Source organism: Toxorhynchites rutilus, chromosome 1 (assembly GCF_029784135.1).
Source record: "Toxorhynchites rutilus septentrionalis strain SRP chromosome 1, ASM2978413v1, whole genome shotgun sequence".
NCBI classification, from domain to species: Eukaryota; Metazoa; Arthropoda; class Insecta; order Diptera; family Culicidae; genus Toxorhynchites; species Toxorhynchites rutilus.
The window spans coordinates 12116981-12140762 of NC_073744.1; the positions used below are offsets into that span (position 1 = coordinate 12116981).

At 38.5% G+C, this 23782-nt stretch overlaps 1 protein-coding gene across 10 annotated transcripts in view; it reads left to right on the top strand.

The window, feature by feature from the left end:
* The window catches only part of LOC129766673 (collagen alpha chain CG42342), a 520858-nt gene that overhangs the window by 382662 nt on the left and 114414 nt on the right, over positions 1 to 23782 (top strand). For 8 of the 10 annotated variants that reach the window (XM_055767263.1, XM_055767276.1, XM_055767295.1 and 5 more), the window contains 3 exons: positions 1377 to 1412; positions 1587 to 1658; positions 18078 to 18146. In XM_055767263.1, the coding sequence (XP_055623238.1) occupies positions 1377 to 1412; positions 1587 to 1658; positions 18078 to 18146 (177 nt within the window). Of the gene's footprint in view, positions 1 to 1376; positions 1413 to 1586; positions 1659 to 18077; positions 18147 to 22498; positions 22553 to 23782 lie in introns of all 10 variants that reach the window. The other 2 variants (XM_055767284.1, XM_055767290.1) reach the window with 1 other exon arrangement.

Genomic DNA, 23782 nt, shown 5'->3' on the forward strand with positions numbered 1-23782 from the left:
AATGGAGTGATGTCTGTCTGTCTGTCTGATTCTTATAGACTCGGAAACTACTGAACCGATCGACATGAAAATTGGTATGTAGGGGTTTTTGGGGCCGGGGAAGGTTTTCGTGATATTTTGAGACCCCTCCCCCCTCTCTAAGGGGGGACTGCCATACAAATGAAACACAAATTTCTGCATTATTCGGAAATTAACCAAGCAAACGAAACCAAAGTTGGCATGTGAAAGTTTTAGGGTGCAATAAATGTTTCTATGATGGTTAGACAGTCCTTCCCCCTCTCTTAGAGGGGGCTGCCATACAAATGTAACACAATTTTTTGCATTACTCGGAAATTAATCAATCAAACGAAACCAAAGTTGGCATGTGAAAGTTTTAGGGTACAATAAATGTTTCTATGATGGTTAGACAGTCCTTCCCCCACTCAAAGGGGGGGCTGCCATACAAATGAAACACAAATTTCTGCATTACTCGAGAATTAATCAAGCAAATGAAACCAAATTTGGCATGTGGAGGTTTTAGGATGCAATAAATGTTTCTATGGTGTTAAGATACTCCTTTCCCCTCTCTTAGAGGGGGCTGCCGTACAAATGAAACACAAATTTTTGCATTACCCGAGAATTAATCAAGCAAATTAAACCAAATTACGCATATGGAAACTTTAGGGTGCAATGAATATTTCTATGGTGGTTAGATACCCCTCCCCCCTCTCTTAGGGGTGGCTGCCATACAAATAAAACACAAATTTCTGCATTACTCGAGAATTAATCAAGTAAATGGGCGGGACGAAGTTTGCCGGGTTAGCTAGTATCTAATAAAACTGTAATATCAGATTAAATATAGTAATTTATGTTTTCGTTGAGAAAAATCGTGAAAATCACACACTTTTTATAGTGTTCATAGTGTAAAAAACAGTTAAAACAGTTAAAACTGCAGAGGCCGTACCGGAGTTTTTTATTTGAACTTGGGTCGATTAATCGTATTCGTTCGACTAATAATAGTTTTTTGCAGAAAGTATTCGATTAATCGAACAATTAGCGGACATCACTAGATACATTCGCATCCCATCTCATCACCAGCCATGCCTTGTCTTGAAACCGTAATCTTTAACTATTCTATTTTCTAGTGCATGTTTCACGGGGATCGATGTGTTGAGCAATAATAACAACAATAACAAGAGCACATCCATCTTTACCGACTAACTAATCGGATTGTGTTTTGCTTCTCTCTCTCCCCCCCTCCCACACTTGCTACTGCCTTGATTGCTCTGGATGGATGTCCCGACGGCGACGACGGTTACGGCGATCCATTGTCTGCTCAAACAATCAACATCGAAAACACTGTTCCCGGCCACCCACCCCCGCCTGTGCGTGTCCAGGGGCCAATCGGACTGGACGGTCCCAAAGGAGAGCCGGTAAGTTTTTGCTGGCAGCAGCAGTAGAAGTAGTACCAAGTTGTTTAAGTTTTTGCGCTTTGGATTTACACTCAATCTAAGTGTGTGTATTACCGCGTTCATTCGAATCTTGTGTGGGCAGACATGTTTCAATTAACCGCTGATCTTCTTTATCTCTCTCTTCTTTCGCCCCAGGGACGACCCGGTGACAAGGGCTCGAAAGGTGAGGTTGGAATGCCACCGATAGACGTGTTCCAGACAGTGAAGGTAAGCGTTGTTTATGTGTACTCTTTTTTGCGTTTTTTTCGTTTCCCTGTTTTACTGCTATTTTTGGTATGGGATCAATCAAACTGAGTATGCACCTGAGCCGGCTATTAAGTCGATATGAGACCGATGGAGACCGCCTTGAAATTAGCGTTCGATTATGCGATTCGCGTGCCACAAAGACATAATAACGCAGCAAACCGCGCATTTCACCGTCGGCACGCGGTATGCCGCAAACTTCAAGAGCATTCTCGGGTCACTTGGATGAAACGCGCCAGTGAAGGGCACTGCTGTAATAACTGTGATTAATCAATTCAACAAATTTCATCGAGCCTGCTTTGATGTGTTTGCGGACAATTGGTACACGAGGAGCTTCCTGTATTGCGCACTCAACGAATCGGAGCCTAATTAACCATGAAACGGATGCGAGAGAGAGGGGGACCACCGGCGTGATGAAGCGCCACACAACGGTACGGAGGGATATGAGGTTGCGGCCTGTGTCGCACGAGCCTAGGAAGAGGAACGCAGAGATGAACGCACGGATTCCCGTGGGTCGTTTCGGTCGGCTATGCCAGAGAGCGGTTGCAGCTATGCTAGATGAGAGATTCTATTTCGCGGTGACATCTACAACGATGATGATGATGATAGCGATGATGGCGATGGGATGAGTTGATGGGAAAAAGTCAACTCTCGCGGCGAGGTCAAATGAATTGACTGAGCTGTGAAATTGGATGGTTTCGTTCAACAATTTTAGCTGACCCCTTCGGCGATGGTGAAGAATAGAAATGTAATCTGAAATCCGAATTTCCAAACAAAGTTCAGAATATAAAGTCTTATCCAAAACTTCAAATTTACAATCCATTTTTCGAATTCTGTTTTGAAATGTTACTAATGAACGGAGGAGCCATGAAATAGTTGTCAGATATCAACCGCTGGATCATATAACAGAAAATATGATTAAGTGGGGCTCAAAATAACGCTCTTGCGAAATGGATCTCAATTTGTTTGGAAACAGGCATAACAGGAAAAAAATATCTTGGTCGTTGAAAAAAATCATCTTCGCTAAGCTCAAATGCATAGATTTTCGGGCTAGGTTGCATCGAAAACCTATAAATTCCAAACGAAAATCAAAATGACAGATCCAGACAACCAGTGAATATGAGCAAATGAACTTTTGTTCTTCAATATGTTTTGAAGTTCATTTTTACACCTAGTTTCATTTTCATCTTGATTATTCAAGATGCCAGAATTGAATATCATTTAGCCAAATGAATTTCAGCTGTTGTTTACTTTCAACCTGAGGCATGGATCGTGAATATTTGTTGGTATTCTAAGTGAATATTTGTTGATATTCTAAGACACTGGTCGTATGTATTGATTTGAAATAGACTATTGAAGCGAAACGAATTAATAAATTTACTTTCCAGTTACGATATGACTGTACCTGTACCAAACTAAACTACCTGTACTGTACTGAGGTAGGTGTGCATCTAGGAAGTGTTCTTGGCGGTACCTTTCTTGCTTTATGTCAATGACATCAAACAGGTCTTGATTAGCAGCAACTTGAATTTTTTTGCTGACGACACAGTAATGTTGATTTTAGCTGAGACATTGCGAAATTGCTGCGTAAAGTTGAACCAACATTTGAATAACTGGTCCAAATGAAAAAAAAATAAGATGTCAAATAAACAATATACAATATATGGTACTGTTGACACATAATCCCAACTCCATAACCTTGATACGCTTTTCCTTGAATCACTGCAAAACCAGCTTTGAGGTGTGCTTCAGATTTCCATCTTGTTGGAACGTATAACGGGTGTTAAATCAAAAATGAGAATTTTTTCAATCACATATAATTTTTTTTTTCATCGATTTCAGTATTTTTTTTTAAAAACATAATGTATTTTCTTCAAAAAAATGTCAGTGAATATTTGAGTAAGGTCTGCTGTTCGACGCAACTTTGTCGCGATGCTCTCACAAGAACGTTGTACGGCACTTACGTCCATTTTCCGGATACAATTCCGGATTCTTGTAGTCAGTTGCTTCGTGTCCTTGGCCCTCCAATTGTTTTTATACACTTGGGCACTGACTGAGCCAAAGAAATCCTCTATTGGGCGGCACTGGGGCAAGTTTGTTGGGTTACGATCTTTCGGCACGAACGGTATCCTTTTCTTCTCAAGATACGCCAGCGTCTTCTTGGCGTAATGGGAAGACGCCTTGTCCGGCCAGAAGACGTACTTCCCATCCGCGTGATGCTCGTTCAGGAACGGCAGCAGGATTTTATCGAGGCACTCTTCTCGATAGATTTGTTGGTTGATTGCCAGGCCGCTCGGCTTAAACCAAGGCTTTGAAATGCCCCGGTCGGAAATGGCGATGTACAACATAACCTTTTTTTCAAACTTGTGCTTGAACTTGTATTTCACTTCAGGCGGTGTGGATGACTTGTCGCTGGAGTAGTAATTATCATTTCCTGGAATATGCGTTTTGGACAGCGGAAAATAGCTTTCGTCGTCCAGAACGAAAGACGTCCCGGGGTATTTTTTGGTCATCCACCGACACTGTGATTTAACCGTCTCAATCTGCTCCTCCGTGTACTCCGGCGACCTCGTCTTCTTCCCGCAGACGATTCCTTCCATCTTGAGGGTCCGATGGATCAATACGTGGGAGCAGCCATATTTCCGACCGGCGTCTCGCAGGCTGGTTGCGTCCTTGTTGTCAAACAGCTTCTTTAACGATGTCTTTCTCTGCTTCGTCATTATCGTCACCGGACGACCACTTCCGACCTTCCGCTCTACGTTCAGGGAACCCAGCATACGATATACCGTACTGACAGGTACATTTTCTTCCTTAAAATGTGCCACCGTGAACTTTTTTCCTTGCTGGAAATGCGTTTCGTAGAACCGTACAATGCGTTCGCGGAGCACGTGCTGTTTCGACGCCATCTTTGCTTTGACTAAATCCAAACTAGCAAAACCAAACACGCCTACTGTTTCTAGGGAGCCAAAAGAGCAGTTTTCTTGGAGAAAGAAAATTTTACGCTCTTTATTTGAGTTACTGAAAGGTATTGAAAAAATTCTCATTTTTTGTTTAACACCCGTTAACTGCCCCTCAATATTAGCATTCGTGTAGACGCTGGTAGTTTTCGTTTCAAAATGTCCAAATAAACCTCCTTGGTCGTGATTCCATCGATGAACTCAAGTTCTCCAATGCTGGATGTAGCCTTAGATCCCCACAAAAATTAACATTTTTTGCGTATTCTTTCACCCTTCTTCATAATTCATAACATAAAATCTCAAGAAAAGATAAAAGCGCCATATTTTCAATGGCAATGTGATAAACAAACATAAATTGATAAATCGTGGAGGAACACTTATCAAATTAACGTAATTTTCACCAGAAAAACAAAAAAAAAATGTAAATTGGAAGTGGGGAACGGGGGTTGGCGGGTGGAGTAAATCATGTGAAGATAAACTTTTTTTTCATACTGTATGTAGGGCATTTCAGCAATTTACGAATAATAATCTGTTCGGCTTAGCTAACCGAAAGTGGCCATTTTGGATTCCAAATCGCTGGTCTGACCTATTTCGAAAAAAACTATCGCTGTCAGGTCTTTTGGTAGTCTCCGGTTGATTTTCTATTTTTTAGCAAACCGGAATGACCTCAGAAAACTATATTCAACTTCCATTGATACGTTTCTAAAAATGTCGATATTGTGGGGTTCATGGCGACATCCGCTAATCGAGCGGGTTCCAAAAATGGAAGCAATTCCATTTCACCACACTTTTGTTCTGGGCTTCGAACACCAAACGTTACGGCGAGGCACAGTTTGAACATATGAATACCATTGCAAAACAAATCGTACCTTGGCACTTGAGCAATGAACCGAATGAAAATTTTCATACTCAAGAGAAAAACAGTAGAAGGTGAGGAAGCTGTGCCTTCGCTGCGACAAACCGTCCGTTGTTGCTCTGCTACTGTGCGGATCGGTCCCGTGAAGTCGTTTGATTCTGATTGCATTCTCCGAATATGCTAGGAGTATGCAGATCTTGCACTAATGCCAAAAACAGTTCAGAGCAGGAGAGGACGTGTACAAGCTTAAGTTTGAATGAGATTATGAAAGAGATATTACTTTTTAATTTTCAGCTTGCGAGCGTTAAGCATTCTTAAGATTAAGAATTGACTTGAAATATTTTTTTTAGAAATTAATTTATTTTTACAGACTCAGTTACATAGATTTTGAGGAACCAAACTCTTAAATGTATTGTTTCTGTCAAATAAATTTCGAGAGTTCTGTCAGATCTATATCGGGTCTTTCTAGCACCTTGGAGTAGTCATTGCCAGATCACCTCTCGGAGTTAACAAATTATTTACTTAAATATAAAACTCCAAATCTCATATCTGATATAATTTCTATATTTACAAAAATATTATTTTTTTTCATATGAATGTCTCCGATGAGGCTCATTACAACAGATTACAATGGGACATTTTTTTCAATGTTAGTAGGTCAAAAATTTTCATTTGATTTGTAGGGATCAGACTGGTGGAATCGGAAAGAAAGGGTTGAAGGAACATTTTGTTTATTGGTCCAAAAATATGACCTGTGCAAAATTTCAGCTCAATCGGACATGATTTAGTGGTGCCTCAAAGCACTCAAAGTTTTGATTTTCCCAAAAAGTCGATTTTCGGCCAAAAATTTTTTTTCGTGATAACACCAGATCTCGACGTTTTTTGGGTTTTAAGTCATTTGGCGTCGAAAAAAAAAATTCGATTTTCTAAATTTCCCTTGGAAGATTTTCGAGGATGAAAAAATCAAAAATTTTAGTGCTTTGAGGCACCCCTAAGTCATGTGCGATTGGGCTGAAACTTCGACAAATTCGAATTCGAGTCCCAAAAAGTCGATTTTCGGCCAAAATATTTTTTTCGAAATGAGGCACCAGATTCATGCATTTTTAAGACATTCGGCATCGAAAATGAAATTTCGATTTTTCAAATTTCCTTTTCTTCCCCCTTGGAAAATTTTCGAGGATCAACAAATCAAAACTTTGAACGCTTTGAGGCACCCCTAAACCATGTCCGATGGAGCTGAAACTTTGCACAGATAATTTTTTTGAGCCAATAAACAAAATGTACATGGTCGGTTTTTGAAATTTGACATGATCATTTTCGCTGCCACCCCAATATACATAGACTTTTTCATCATAGCTTTGTATCGAACTCGTTTCGGCATTCGAGAAATTTCGAGTTGGATGATTTTTGTCACTTTATGTGCTTTATGCCATAGTGCCACCTGCTTGTAATCTGTGGAAGATAATAGTGTACTACTATATTATATAGATGGTTTCAAAGACATTTCCTCCGTTTTTAATTTCTGAACTTGGTTCTTTTCCAACGAGATATTTCGCTGCTCGTTGTGCGATACATTTCAAACTTTATATTACACCTATCCCTCGATTTACACTGGAGATAGGTTCCCGATAAAACCGTGTAGAATGAAATATCTGATTTTGCTATGTAAAACCGTGTAAAACGAAATAAGCCCTGAATATACAATATATTTAATCATTTATTTAATTAAAAAAATTATAAAAATCTACTTATGGAATTCATTACAGATTCTGGATACAAATAAGCAAAGAATTCTTCAAGAAGCTAAATTGCAATAAGTTTATTCGCTATCGCCACTTTAAGGAACTACCAGTATTTTTATTCTGATTAGTATAAAGTCATCCTTATCACTTGAACATTCCTGATGCGATTCTGGTTTGTTTTGCTTTATTTATCGTTAAATTTAATAAAGAGATTTCCAGTCGAAAGCCGGCGATATAATTTTCCTTTACTTTTCATTTTTGTCGATATTCTTGGCATTCTAAGAGCTTGAGAAATTGACACAAATTACACATGTGTAAAAAATGCTGGTAAAGTGATGATTTGCCAGCTCTGAAACATAAAATCGCCCTCGTAGTCAAAACTGTGATCCTATTTTACTTGCTTACATATGAACTACAAATATACACTTTTCAAGTTCTTCAAAATGTATTATTTCACAAACCGTGTAAAAGCGAAATCGCGTAAAACAGGCACCGTGTAAATAGGGGGATAGGTGTACTTATGTTTTTATTTTTGTCAATTGTAATTATGACAAAATGTTCCTTGAATTTTTTGTGTCATAATATTTTGTTCTTGTTTATTTAGAATAACTTTTTGAATTCTCAATAATTCGTTAAATGTTTTAATTTGTTTCTTGAATGATTGTTACTCGAGTTGGTTAATGAACCTAGAGTTTTCCAAGCAGCAGTACATTTTTCTGATTCAACTAAAACGTTTGAATCGAATTGAGCGTCATGATAACTGGAAGAAGCTTCACTTCCACTTGGTATTGGTAGTTCTCCGATATTGAAACTATTGATTTGAAAACATATTTCAGTTTGTATGTGAGTTTTTCTCTCATAGGGAGTTTCAAACTTCCTATTAATAGTTCGTCGGATGCAACATTTCTTATAACGCCTAAGGATCTCAAAGACTCGTGTCTTATGAGGCCGTTGAATAATTCATGAAATTCGAATAGTCACATGACACTGAACGATTATCCAGCTATCCAGTTTTTAAATCTACGTTTTCATTCGTTGGCAGTTATTTCGTATCCTACCATTACAAGCCTTACATTGCTGTGTGTGCTCAAGAATAAGTTATAATAAGAGTATTTACATAGCACAATGCCAATAAGCTTGAAAATGCAACTGTTTTAACTTTCGTTACACCTCAATGAAGCATGGTGTTTTTACTACAATGTATATTTTACTAGAGCTACGTGGATACCTCCAACATCGTATAATAACTATGCCAAACAACGATAATAAGGCTCAAATTATGGCTTAAAATTGGACTTATTAATTTAATACAGATTTTCATACACATTTTCTGGAAGAGAACTAAGATAAAAAGATTTTTTTAGGTCGAAAACACAGATTTGGTTATGAGAACCCTGACCAAAACACTGGCAGTGAATGGGTCTGCATATAAAACCTGTCATTGACTTGACTTGAATGGCACTAACGTTCCTAAAACTTATATCTGTACCTGTCATATGGAGTCCAGATCTAGGGATACCATTTGGTCAGAGTTGAAAATCAGGACATCTGTCACAGTTACGATTTTTATGATATTATAAATGATGATGATGGTCCCGCCTCCTTCCCCTACAGAGGTTTGAGCAAGACTAGTTATCTAAAAGATAATTTATTTATTTTTGCTCAACAATGAAATCAGTTTAGCAAACATAAAAAACAAACTGATTTTATTTACAGATATAAGTTCCAAAATTTTCAATGTCAAAAGACAAGCCAATACTCAGTCATGTCCGCCACAGAGCCGATACGGTCCCGAGGAAGCCCTTGCAGCCAAGTGGTCCACCAAAGCACAAGTCCAACCGCCAGCCTTGTTTTGGATTGACTATGAATACCCTCATTCAGAGAAATCGAGCAAATTTCCTTTACGTAAAATTCCTAGACCGGCACTTAAAAATCTTTCAATTTAATATCCTTTATATCTGTGTCTCGCGCGCGACGCTCAAACTTTTGTAGACTACTTTTATTTTTTTTTTTAAACTAATACAACTATAAGAACGACAAAATAAAAATAAAAATAGTCCATCATCACCAAGATCATGACAGACATAATAGAGATCAATACAAATTTAAAAAAAGATGATTTAAAAAAAAATTAAATAATCTACATAATATAATCCGTTCAAAAAAAACAGGAAGTGGGTTATATCTATGGTATAACCGCAAGGGTGACGTAGGACTATCGTTGATTTAGAGATCATTTGTATGAAGTTGAATCTGAATTCATTCTGAACGAATGAATATTTGGAGAACTTCGAAAACGAGAGCGTTACGTTGGAGGCACAAGGTTTTATGCATCCAATATTGAATACGGAAATATCCTACTGATGGGGAAGAATAATCTTCAGAAGCTATCCTGTTGATTGCGATTGATTGAAAAATCACAAAACCTAATGTATTTGGTCACAGTGTTACATGGATAGAAAACAGTAAAATAAACTCTTTCATATGAATGTAATTTTAAATTCCCAGAGGAACTGGCAGATTATTTTCAGTAACGATTAGATATTTCCACATTTTCCTCGATACTGGAAGCCCACCAGTGGTTAATGCTAACTCGATAACCATCTGTTAATAGCACTTGATTGAAACATATTTGGTCACAGTGTTACATGGATAGAAAACATTCAAATAAACTCTTTCACATGAATGTATTTTTAAATTCCTAAAGGAACTGGCAGATTATTTTCCGGATCTTTCTCGATCCAAACGGAAAGAATTCCGTGCGTGTATGTGTGTGTGTGTGTAGCGGCTGCTTCGAGATCTTCCCGGGGAACCGTTTGTGGCATCACTCTCCTCCTGATGGATTCCCTTCTGGCCTAAGGTGCACAAACAGGCTCTTGGTGACACCGTTCATCCGCGCTTTCATGATAAATGAAGAGCTTCACCACAACAGCGACAACATGCTCCAATCGCTGTTCAATTAGAACTGAGTGGATTTCCGAGCGGCGCTCGCTTATATACCGATTGGTGATTTCAATAGCCTATTTTGAAAGCAAATTTAAGACTATTGAAACAAGTTTTTGGATCAGAAAGTAACAAGTATAGAACGCGTAGACATTTTATCTTTCGAATGAAGTGTTTATCATACCATTTCGTTCAGTTGTTTAGGAGCTATTAACACTCAAAATCTCGGTCTCCGGCGTAACGCTTTCGTTTTCGAAACTTTGATGTTACACCCCGGTATAGAAATGAAAGACGTAGTCCTACGTCAAAACTTCGTCAGATTCATTGAAAATATTGAAAACAAACTGCAAAAAAATTGTCCACATTAAATTATCCGTTCGTATAAAACTTCGTCAATAAAGATCTTCGTCATAAAAATAAACAAAAACTCGTTCAGCTGTTAAGAGAACACAGCTTTTACATGTGAAATACAGTGCCTCTTAAATTCTGTAAGTGTTGTTGCGCATTTAATATGTCTTGGCATCGAGTTGAACACATGTATTCCTTTGAAGTACAACGAATTTTGTGAAGCACATGACAAGAAATTAGGTGTTCTTATTTCATTCGCGTTTCTAGTGTTATAACTATGAAAGTCACTTCCTCCTTCAACTCGATCACACAAATATCGAGGCAGCAAACCGTTAATTACTTTAAAAATGAACACCATAGTTAAATAAACAATTCTTTGCTTCACGGATAACTATTGCAGAGCGTCCAACATTAAAGATGAGGAAGTGAATCTGTTACATTTTAGTATCAACCGCATTATTTTGTTTTGCAAGCGCTGTAATCTCGATATTTGTGTGTCATTGGCTAAAAATAAAATGGAAGAGCAAAAGTCTAAATGAGGAGAGATGATTGATTTGTATAGCTGTATTTTGCTGCAAATAGTTAAATCGTTTTTCAATCGACATAAGATTCCATACTTCTTAGCAATTTTCTTGATGACATTGTCAATGTGAGTGTTGAACTTGAGTTTGTCATCAATAATCACGCCAAGATATTTAATGTCCCGAACTCGATCAATAGTCTCATTAGCAATAACGATGGAGACGTTTTCTTTTGAACGATTTCGCGAGATAACCATATATTTAGTTTTACTTATGTTCAATTACAATTGCTTATACTTCAACCATCTACTTAAAGAATGTAAATCTCCATTCAAATGTAAAACGACCTGATCTAAATCATTAGCTGCAATAAATAACACAGTATCATCTGCAAAAAGATTGATATCACAAAATCGTGAAACTCTTCGCATGTCATTGATATACAGAATAAATAAAAGGGGCCCTAATACACTTCCCTGAGGTACTCCAAGATTATTCCCTAGGGGATTGGAAATTGAATCATTAAAAATAGTCCGTTGAGCTCTGTCATTTGAATAGCTTTCAAACCATTTATATGCAGTACTCGTAAATCCAAAGCGCTTAATCGTGTACAACAACAAGGGCCTAGAAATTGTTTCGAAAGCGCGTTTTAGATCCAAAAAAACAGCAATGATATTCTCTTTGCACTCTAGTTTCTCTTTCCATTTTGCTAATACCAAGTTCAATGCGGTTTCACAGGAATGACCTTCCCGATATCCCGATTGTTCTGGTATTAGCAAAGCATTGCAATTTAAATATTCCAGCAGCTGGCCTTTAACGACTCCTTCTAATATTTTCTCTAGCGTGTGCAACATATTGATGGGACGAAACTCTTCGGCTTTAATCGTTCCAGCAACCTTTTGAATTGGAACTATTAAAGATTCCTTCCACATCTTAGTCACATGCCCAGTTAGCAAAGATTTATTAATAAGGTCCAGCAAGATGTGATCGATGACATGAAAGCAATCTTGAATAACTCTAGCATTGACATTATCCACTCCAGCCGTTTTTCCTAAAGAAAAGCAAATAGTTCTAAGTTCATTTAATGTAATTGGGTGAAACTACTGTTAACCGGCTGTTTTATTTCATCAGGTTCATCAACCAATTCAATGGACTGATTGATCAATGAAACACTATTGACAAAATAATCGTTAAACTTAGATGCTATAACCTGTTCAGACTGTTCAAGTGTGCCATTAAAAGTTATGGACCGCGGTTTGCTATTACTAGGTTTTAATAAAGATTTCAAAATTTTCCATAACTCCTTGCTGTTGCTTTGATGCAGATCAATCTTCCTCTGAATATATTCACAACGAGTTTTCTTAATCGACTGTGAATATATATTGCGCGCGTTTGTGTACATATTCCAATGATTTCCATCATTTGTTCTACAAAATTTCTTGTACCATCTGTCTCTCTCACGTTTAAGGCGTAAAAGATCCAAATTGTACCAGCTGTTCGAGTTTTTCATAGGAACAAATTTTTGCGTAACAAGCCGATTTGTACACTCTTTCAAGGTATTAGTTAGAACAGCTGATGATTCATCTAAATTACCGACCTCGAATGGACAATCCAGGTTTCTCACTACAAGATTCGAAACAGCATGCTTCGAATATTTCCTCCAGCACTTTAATTTCACAACATCTTCATTTACCACGAGATTATCTACAATATTGACAATTAAAGTCTCATGATCGGTTATTTTCAAATTGGTATCCGTGACTGTGTAAATAGTATCAAAATTGGAATGAACATGATCAATTAAAGTTTTACTGTGCCTGGAAATGCGCGTAAATTCATGTACTGTTTGTTTCAAATTGAAGATATCGGATACACGCTTCAAATGGTTCAAATTGTAGTCATCACGCCAATTAATAGTGAAATCACCAGCAAATATATTCAATATGCTAGAGTCAAGGAACATTTCAAGCCAGTTTTCTAAAATATCAACAAAACGCAAGTCGCTTGAGCTGGGACTATGATACAAAACACTAAAAATTCAACTGTAATGCCCAATAACCAGTTACCATCAATAATTTCGTTGAGGCGAAGATTGAATTGAACTGATTCTCTGACATAAATAGCAACACCGCCAGTGTGTCTAGAATGTGAAAAACACCCGGAATACTATACTGATCAAATGATTCTAGTTCAATAATATGTGTTTCCGACAAGAGGACCAAAAGTGGACGCTTTTCTTCAACAATCTGACGTAAAGCTACGTAGTTTGTTGACAGTCCCGCAATATTCAAATACAAAATATAATATTGGTTCACAATTATTCTGGGACCTGGTTGCTGTTTATTGAAATGCAAGCTGCTTTTTTCAAATCAAAAACAACAAGTGGGTTATATCTGTGATATAACCGCAAGGTAAACGTAGGACTACCTTTGGCTCGGTAATCATTTATTTGAAATTGCATCTGAATCAATTCTAAATGAATGAATGAATGAATATTTTGAAAGATTGCTGAAAGTTTTTCTTGTTAGTGTGTGGTTTTATGAGTATAAGTATGGAATTGTTATTAACATAAAATTCAACTCTGTCGAACTTGTTGGTGGTCCCGAAACGAACCGATGGAATTTGAGTGGCCTTGTAAAAGCAACTGAAGATGTTTGATACCTTATTCATTTTTGTTTTCAGATTTTTCAGAATCACTCCATGCGCAAAATAGAAACTGAGGGCGCCACTTCACGATGAAAACGAAATAAAGTCTATAAAATCTTGCATAAAATTCATTTCGTTTTTATAGTGATGTGTCAATTTTTCATGATTGTTCCATGCGAAAGCAGAAGAACAGAAACTGATGCTATTGACGAATTTACGTTAGATATACAATCAGATGGCGCAACGAATAAAATGATGATGTTTTGTTTTTTTGGTGACTCAAATTTTTTAGAAAAATCAGAACTTATCTTCAAATTTTTCGGTTTCACGTATTCTTCCTACGCTAAAAACGTTAGAAAATCGCAATTTCTTTTTGTATATTTTGAAAAATGGCTTGGTATAAGTGTTGTAACTTAATTTTTTTCCAACTAAATAAACGATGAGTAGCATGTGTTGCGCTAAAAATACTGCAAATCCTTCCTGTATCGGCCCTTACATTATCAATGAAATAATCCGACTCAATATGATATCGATTTCATCACCATTATCCACAGTATTCATAACCTGTATGCATCATCAAACACAAAATTTTCGAAGATTATCAATGATTTTGGTCCAATCGCGTGTTGAAATCATCGTAAATACACAAAGCCCTAACTTTCTTCCCATATACTGAAGACATTCAATGGTTGAAATGAATCTAAATAGAAATAAAATGAATAATCACGACCGAATCTTGCTTTTCAGTGCGTAGAACAAACAAACATCATCACTTTTGTGGTTCTGAACTCTAATGTAGGTGTCGCATGAGCTGATTCAGCTTTGCGTAAATTCGTCAATTGGATTGCATCACGGGAACACCAAGTTGAATGCGTAAATGCGAATATTCCTTCGCTTGGACGCATTCACACGCAAACTATTTTTCATGACTGTTCCATGCGAAAGCAGAACAGAAACTGATGCGAGTAAAAGTACTCACGCCTTGCATGTGTCCGCTGTGGTTTCCCAAACACTAATGCAAGCGAGCAAAAGAAGCCGCAGCTTGCATGTATTCGGTATGACGGTTTCTCCAGGGGCCTAGATTTTGCGTCCGTGTTCGGGAACACATTGCGATCACCAATCATCATCAATGAGCAATGATGATTTCAATAGCTTGCCTTCAAAGCAACTTTTAGGCTATTGAAACGATTTTTTGGACTAATAAGTGACAATCATATAACTCGCTGACATTTCATCTTTCGGATGAAGTGATTATTATACCGCTCCATTCAGCCGGTAAAGAGGTATTAACGTGCGAAACCTTGCATTCCCGTGTCACACTCTCGTTTTCGAAACTTTGAACTTACACCCCGGTACAGAAATGAAAGACGTAGTCCTACGTCAAAAGTCTCTGATATACTAAACATTCAGAGCTAAATGCGGCATGATTGACGTCCAAATCCAGTTTCCGTTCTTTATTCATTTTCAAACAATTAACACATTTGAACACAGTTGACTTGCATTCAGATGTCTTGTGTTTCTGACTATTATGACCAAACCATTTTGAATTTGGTATAAATAAATAAAAACATGCGAAATTCATGTATTCATAATTTTGGCGGTTTCAGAGTCATCAAACATCAAGTGCAATAGTGCCGAAGTACAAGTAACATGTATGAAACGCAAGAACTCCTTCTGCAACCCAAATTTTCTTAGCGACTGGATTTCTGCACCACCTAGTCCAGCATGGATTTGAAAGTGGATGCCAATCGAAAATTCTGGCAATGTTTTGGTGTTTGGATATGCTTTTCTTAATCAGATCTACCTGTAATGTTCCATAGATGATTTCAAACTTCTGTTTCAATAAAATGGCTAAATCTTAATACAGGTAAACTTCGATATAACGTACATTCCACTTTCAAAATTGTATGTTGTATCGAATTGTACGTTATATCGAAGCATAATAAAGTACTCACAAACGTAGTCTATAATACATTCTTGTGTTGCTGTTTTAGTAAAGTTAATGAATAACTTCAATCAAAAGACAAAACCAGCCTTTCTCATGATGTTTTCCTTCGTACTATTGATTAAAGCTTGATTTATTTAGAATCCGGAATCACAAAACCAGCTGTATTTCGGGATTGATTTAAGGTACAAAACTTGTTTTAGCATCACAATACAGATAATTCATTGTTCTATCAGAAAAAAAATATTGAAAAAAAATTTCCTTTACACTTTGTAAATGTGTACGTTATATCGAGGGTATGTTATATCGAAGTTTCCCTGTACCACTATTAGCCACCGACATTTATGAATCACATATTCAGCGTCCTGGAATATATTATTTGGAATCCGGATCTAGAATACGAATCTGGAATCTGGATATGAACTAAGATTTTCGTTTTAGATCTGAAAAATATAATAAAAATCTGAAAAATATGAATAAAAAAATATAAAAATCTATATCTATATCTATATATATATATATATATATATATATATATATATATATATATATATATATATATATATATATATATAAACTACTGAACCGATCGACATGAAAATTGGTATGTAGGGGTTTTTGGGGCCGGGGAAGGTTTTCGTGATATTTTGAGACCCCTCCCCCCTCTCTAAGGGGGGGTTGCCATACAAATGAAACACAAATATCTGCATTACTCGGAAATTAACCAAGCAAACGAAACCAAAGTTGGCATGTGAAAGTTTTAGGGTGCAATAAATGTTTCTATGATGGTTAGAAAGTCCTTCCCCCACTCAAAGGGGGGAAAAAAAAAATTCTGCATTACTCGAGAATTAATCAAGCAAATGAAACCAAATTTGGCATGTGGAGGTTTTAGGATGCAATAAATGTTTCTATAGTGTTAAGATACTCCTTCCCCCTCTCTTAGAGGGGGCTGCCGTACAAATGAAACACAAATTTTTGCATTACCCGAGAATTAATCAAGCAAATTAAACCAAATTAGACATATGGAAACTTTAGGGTGCAATGAATGTTTCTATGGTGGTTAGATACCCCTCCCCCCTCTCTTAGGGGTGGCTGCCATACAAATAAAACACAAATTTCTGCATTACTCGAGAATTAATCAAGTAAATGGGCGGGACGAAGTTTGCCGGGTTAGCTAGTATATAATAAATATGTGTGTTCGAAAATATAATCTGTAATCCGAATCTGAAATCAATTCTTATTCCAAAATTTGCTAAACTGGATGATAAATCATGAATCTAGAGTTGGTTTTTAAATCCGAAAATCGAAATCAGCATATGAACCAATTTTAAATTCTATTCAATTCAAAATTCTACATTTCTTCCCAATTACTCTTGAACATCTGAATACACGAACACAAAAAAAACATTCTATTGAAGGACTAAACTGAAACCAGCTTAAATTCCTCCACGCCGAAACTCGGCTCCGAAGGGGTCAACACTATCACATCTCACATCGTCCTCGTATCATCATCATCAAGCGGTCGGAGTTGAGGCGCTAATGCTGGGCCAGCGTCAAAGACCGTCCGTCAGCGTGAGAGCGCACCATCGCACGAACACCGTACGAACGGTAACCATATCCCAAGCGACAACAGTGTTGAAGAGATGTGGAAGCGTTATAGCCTATTGTCACATATTTTCACACTCGACCTGTTGTCGTCAACCAAACCGAGCCGCCGCCGCCGCCGCCCCCGCTCCGTCGGTAACCATGACATTACCCATTACTGACAGTCACCATTCTCTCACATCAATCGGACCACCATGAATGTGACACGGAAGCCCTTGTCATTTCGCGCCGTCGATAGGGGGCGATTAGCACGAGATAATGGCCAAGATAACTAGCCAACCAACCAACGAACCAACCGACCGACCGACCGACCGGCCGACGGCCCACTCTCTCTTCCGACAGCTGATATGGGCTGATACCGTTGATACGTCTGTCATTCCGACCGGAACGCTGTATGTAAAACCGAATGGCGGCAACGAGAACAAAAATAACATCCCTAAGAGCGCAGCAGAATAATGTCACACTGGCGAATGGCGAACGATGGCAGGCAGGTCATTTACGTAAAATTAAACTCAGAATTGCTGTTTCCTTCCGCCCTCGCTCTCGCTGCTGCTGCTCTGTGCACGGGATCGGAGGACCACGAGAGGAGGATCTTCGAATTACACGCGAGGCAACGACTCGTCGATGGCAACTTTTGTCATTAGATCCCACCACTATCATCCGTTCCCACTGGTAGCCACCATGCAGTAACTTTTGCCTTGTTTCCTATCTTCTATTCTCTCTCTGGTTTTTTTTTTCCCGCCCACATCTCAACTTCCCCCTGCTGGATGATGATAATGGATCGACCGAACGACGAACGAAAAAACGCATCTCTCCGAAGGGATTAAAGCGATCCGTTACGACACTGCGGGGCGGCTCACTGGGATATGCGGAGATTGTAGCCGTTAAGGTACCCACCCACCCCCTCGGTGTCATTTCGATAGCGAGCAAAAAAAAAAACAGCAAGGGTCTGTCTCCTGTCCTCTCCCCCGGATCGGATGATACTTTAGTTGGGGGAGAGGAGGGGAGCGCTCCTGTGCAGTGGTAGTTTGATGTTGTTTGGCTTTATTTTCCAGGCTCCCATAGTTTCGTTTCGTACTCGTTTTGTGCACACAGTTCCTAGTAGATGTTGTTATGGTGAAATTCCATTGTAACCCACACTGTAGGCTTTTGTTGTTTGTTTCGTTTTTTTATTAAAAACTTGTGCTCAAACGATAGGGATGCACACACTAATTGGTGAGGGGATTTCTCACTAACGAAAGGCTAACAATTCTTGGAATAGTTCCCATGTTCCCACTGTGTGTGTGTGTGTGTGTGTGTGTGTGTGGGCTCATCTGTTGAACCATATGCAGAAGGCTTCCCCCAGCTCATTCCACGGAGTGAGAGGCCACCCATAAACCCATGTTGAAATGGCAACGGCTGGCGGAAGCTTTCGAGTTTATTGCACCGATATTCAAGATAAAGTAGTCTTATATTAACCACTTTTCATAGAGAAAGAGAAAAAGAGAGAGAATAAGCACCACAAAGTAATCTGCACAACAATGAACACATTTAACCTCCCCTCGCCACGCGCACCTAACCTCACACAATGTTCCAAATTGAAACAAACCACTCTCGCACAAGATATGGAAAAATCGTCTCACTGACCGACAGCAGGACCGCCCGGAGGAAGACTCGTACCCTGGATTCTGTTCGGAAGGTCTTCTCCGCCTCGCTTTTTTTTTTCCTCTGCCTTTCCCCATTCATAACATAAAATGGGTGGAACAGTCCGCAGGATCAAGATGGAAAATAGGAAACAATTTGTTTCCCGACCAAGTGGTAAAACCCCGAGGGGAGAGGGAAAACGCGGACGGGATGGATCGAGGGGTTCCGAACGTATGGCAATATTTGTGGGTTTTAATAAAGAGCAACCGGACGGATCTCTCCGGTCACATTCCTTCCCGCATCATGTTTTATAGTGTGATTTTAATTAAAAGCTATATTTTAGCAAGTTTTTCTCCGAGTGTCTCCGAGCTTGGAGTGTTTGTGTTTACTTCACCGGATTCGTCAAATGGATTCTGCAGTGATGCGATTAGCAAAGTATCCGTTCGTTCAAAGTACGTAGAATAGAAGGTAGTCTCCTCCCTGCTTTGTTCAAGTAGTGGTAGGCAAAGAAAAAAAGCAAAAAATTGTAATAAACCATCGATTGAATTCATATAAATTCGAACATTTTAGAATTTTTTTAAATTGTACCAAAAGAACTGTCTTAAAATATGTTTCCAGGGGATGAAACAACAGTTAATCATTTTAAAATTAAAAACAGTGAAATTATCGCATCTGTATTATAAAAATAACGCAAAAAACGATGAACAAATGTGTGGAGAGGTTCTATCGAAGCAGTGTCGTTCCCACAATTTGATAATATGATGAAAGATGAACACTGCTGATTTTTTTGTCTTTCATTGAAGCATCCATCATGAATCATCGCGACGCTTTCATTGGTCTCAGTTTGGAGTGTTCAGCCGTAGTGGGGCCACTTAAGGGAACAAATTGGCGTTTCTGGAAAACGAGAAAAACATTTTCTCCATCCCGGATCATCTTCCGAAGTGATTGCAAATAAATATTTTGCACTTTCGCAAGAAGTGAATGCATAAATTTGGAATATCGTGTGAAACCATTGAAACGGAACGTTTTGGAAGATCCAAGAAGCAAATGCATGGAACAGCTGAAAACATCTCCGATTAGTTTATCTCATCACAATTTATATAAAAAACACACTTACCTCCAGTACGAAGACGTCTTCTTTGCTGATTATAGGTTAAAACAGTATCCCCAAAAGAATCCGGCGAAAAATGAAGCGAACAATCAAATATGTTTCGCGTATCGAACTAGCTTTTGTATTCGAAAAAGTTTAACCATTTCCGTCTCAACAATTTGTTGGTCGGAAAATGGTGGAAAGTTATCCGATTTTCTTCAAAATTTTTCAGCTCCGGCATCGCGGGACGTTGCACTTCGACATATTGCTGGAGTAAACAAACACTGTTCAGTATGGAATCGATAAAAAATCACATCAAACCTTATCTGCAGTGAAAATGCGGTACACTATCGTGATTATCGTCTGCTCGACCAACGATTTGGTCACTTTTTACGATTTTTTGAACTTTTCAAAACAAGAAATATTGCAAAATCTTCCGAACATCGAACAAATTGAGGATTGTTTATTACTATCTTCTTTGTGTACGCGCTCCGTGTGTATACACAGGTAATATCACTTACCTTCTATTCTACGTACTTTGCCGTTCGTTAGCGGTTGACATATGGCAAAGTACGTAGAATAACAAGGTAGTCTACTCCCTGCTTTGTTCAAGTAGTGGTAGGCAAAGAAAAAAAAGCAAAAATAGTAATAAACCAACGATCGAATCCATGAAATTCAAAAAATTATAGGAGGTTGTGTCCAAGATACGAAACAATTGTTGACGTAGAACTACGCTGTTATTTTATACGAGGGTCACTATTTATATTTCGGGAATTGGCAACACTGATGTCATGTGAGTCCATCTGACGGTTCCATCGTAAAGTTTGACATTTTTGACGATATACGTACCCAGAACATTTTGTCATACGGACGCTATTTGTTTATTTTATATTTAGTTGAAAATTTGGTCTCGGCAAAAAAATTGAACTGAATCGTGAACATTTTCGTGCGATGATTTTTTACGACTTTCGACGTGGATTATCACAACAAGAGTGCGTCAATCAACTTAATTTGACTTTTGGCGATGAAGCTGCGATTTTACATGAACACTTAGTTGTGCGAAAATTATGTTCACGTTGGATCCCACATAATTTGACAATCGCTCAAAAAAAAAAGGCTCGTGTCGATTGAAATAAATGCTTTGAAAATTGGTTTAAGCGCATGCAAAAGTGTATCGATCATCGTGGCGAGTACTTTGAAAAACAATAAAAATATATTCGCAGCTTAACTATTTGTTTTTGTTCCTATTCCCGAAATATAAATAGTGACACTCGTATAAGTCGCTTGTTTATACCTTCGGATATTATTCTATAATGCTGTGAAATTTTTAGAAATATCTGCTTAGTAGAATAATCTATGAAATATTATTAAATTTCCTCAAAGGAATCGAACCTCTAGGCATCGTTCGTACAACGTAAACCAAGCACCAAACAAGCGTTCGCCATATCATGCATACAGAGCCATACATTGGTGGCTTGAAACTACTAGTAATATAAACACTTCTCATCATTTTCCGCTATTCTCAAAAGAAACGCTTCTGTTAATATTACTGGTCTCGAAAAAAGTTGCATTACTTTCCCTTGCTCGAGAGAAGCGCAACTGTCACCCTTAGTGGAGGAAGTTTTGCCACTGGCAAGCGAAACCTAATCACATACAAAATTCCAGAACGACATCTACTTTTTTGGTGACTAAACAAGCGAAACAAACTCTTTTTGTTAATAACCACCTCGAAAACTGTAGCAATGCTTCATTATGATCAATATTAGCGCAAATTCTAGTTGAAGGCAGTTTTGCGACTGGCACGCGAACCAAAATAACTTATAACATTCCAGTAAGACATTCAAGATGCTTGATATTCCCCGAATAATTTTTTGGCGCACAACCTTTACGCCTGATTCGCCATAACGTCAGCTTAATGCATTAATGCATTCTCAAAGGCACCAACGAAGCCCTTATGATGACGAATGACAACAATTTGCTTGATTGAAATTGCCCGATTTTCATGATAGAAAAGCGTAAGAAGAATAAGAAGAAAACAAACTATCTGTCATTCAGCTGGCTCCTCTCTCAGGTTGCGATGTTTGTTTGGGTAGAAAATTTCTGGCTTTCATCCCGCAGTGAATGACCACGCGGCTACTTTAAATCTGCCATAAAAAACATGATGTCGCTGTCAAGATATTTCTTCCCTTTGTAACCAAAGGGATTTCTCAGAAAAGTTTCATCCCGCTTTGGCCGGTAATCTCGTCGACGAATCCTCGCCTGGAATCAGTTTTCCTTGTGCTTTGTCCTGCTGAAACTCTGCTTTATCCATTTTGTTTTTTTTTTCTTCTTAGTTCTATGATTTTAACCCTTTTTACGTTTTACCTCGCACCCACCTTACTCGTCCCACCAACCGACACAACCGTTGACGGCGCGCACTTGTTTTTTCCCGCCACTGTGCTTTACTTTCTCCGCACTGCACCGCACCACTTCTCCACCTTCCCCGCCAACCCAATCGATCTGCCCCTCGTCCTGCTGGCGGCGGACAGGATCTCCAAGCGGCCGGCCACAATGTGTCCGCAGCAAATATTATCCAGCTGAAGGTAAGTTTGGCCGCGCGAACCACAAACACTGCGCTTCCCATCCGTCATGGCCTGCCAAGATTCATATCCCTTCGCATATTCTTCGCCACCTTGTCGCGAATGTGTCACCCTTCCGTCATCACCACATTTGTTTTTCTTTTTTTTCCTCTCAAATCCATTCTACATATGCGCCCGCAAATTAAATCTAGTGAGCTTCTGGGGGTGTGTATGTGTGTGTGTGTGTGTGTAGGAGCACACTTGGAACAAATGCATCGCATGCATGCCAATGTTGCAGTTGCACGGTTTTTCTCTGTCTGCTGACAAGCTGTCTCATTCGAGAGGGAGAGAAGGGAAACCATGCGCGCTTTTTGCATTGTTTGTTACAATGTCCTTTCGCTCTTACAGCTATACACTTCTGTCACTTCCGTCTCGGGTGGCTGACTGAGGATTTGGTATACCAACATGTCCATCCCCCAACCCCCATCCCAGTTTTTGTCCTCATCTCACTGTAATGTAGAACATTTGTAACCACTTTATCATCACTTGTTTTGTCTCCGCTTAACACTTCTCCCGCCCCCTCCCCTTGCTGTTGGCTCCGCGAATAAAAGGGATAAAGTTTTTATGTGTTTTATACGGAACAGTGAGTTACACTGAGACAAGTGTGCCTTACTTCGCATTTGGTATACAGTATTTCAACTCGGACGTAATAAAATCTCCAAAAAACTATTTCGTTCTTTGAGGATAACAACCAATCCAGGATACTGTCCAGAAATAAAAATCATAGTTTAAGAGATTGTTGGGAAATTAGAAAAGTGCCCCCAAACCGAATCACCAACTTCATGGAAAATATTGTATAGAGCACCAAATAAGATCTGGCCGGGAGATTTTTCGTCAAAGAAATTTCTTCCGACTTACACTGTGGTCACGCGTATTCTAGAGTTTGCCACTTCAGAACACATTCAAGGCGTGTTATTCGGCATAGAAATTTCAACCAGATACTGACGAATTTCATGCCAATTCGTCTTAGGAGTTGGCAGCACCATCTCAGATAGTAGTAAAACGTTGTGAGTGTAAAGACATGGGTCATTTAAGCAACTTTGCATACTTGAAAAATTCGAAAAAGAATTAGACTACTTTTTGGAAAAAGCCAATTTTTTTCCTATTTTTTTACAAAAATTTATAACATAAAAACTATGATACCTACAAATTCATATCAAAGTAAAAACTATAGGAAATTGTTTTAATTTTCAC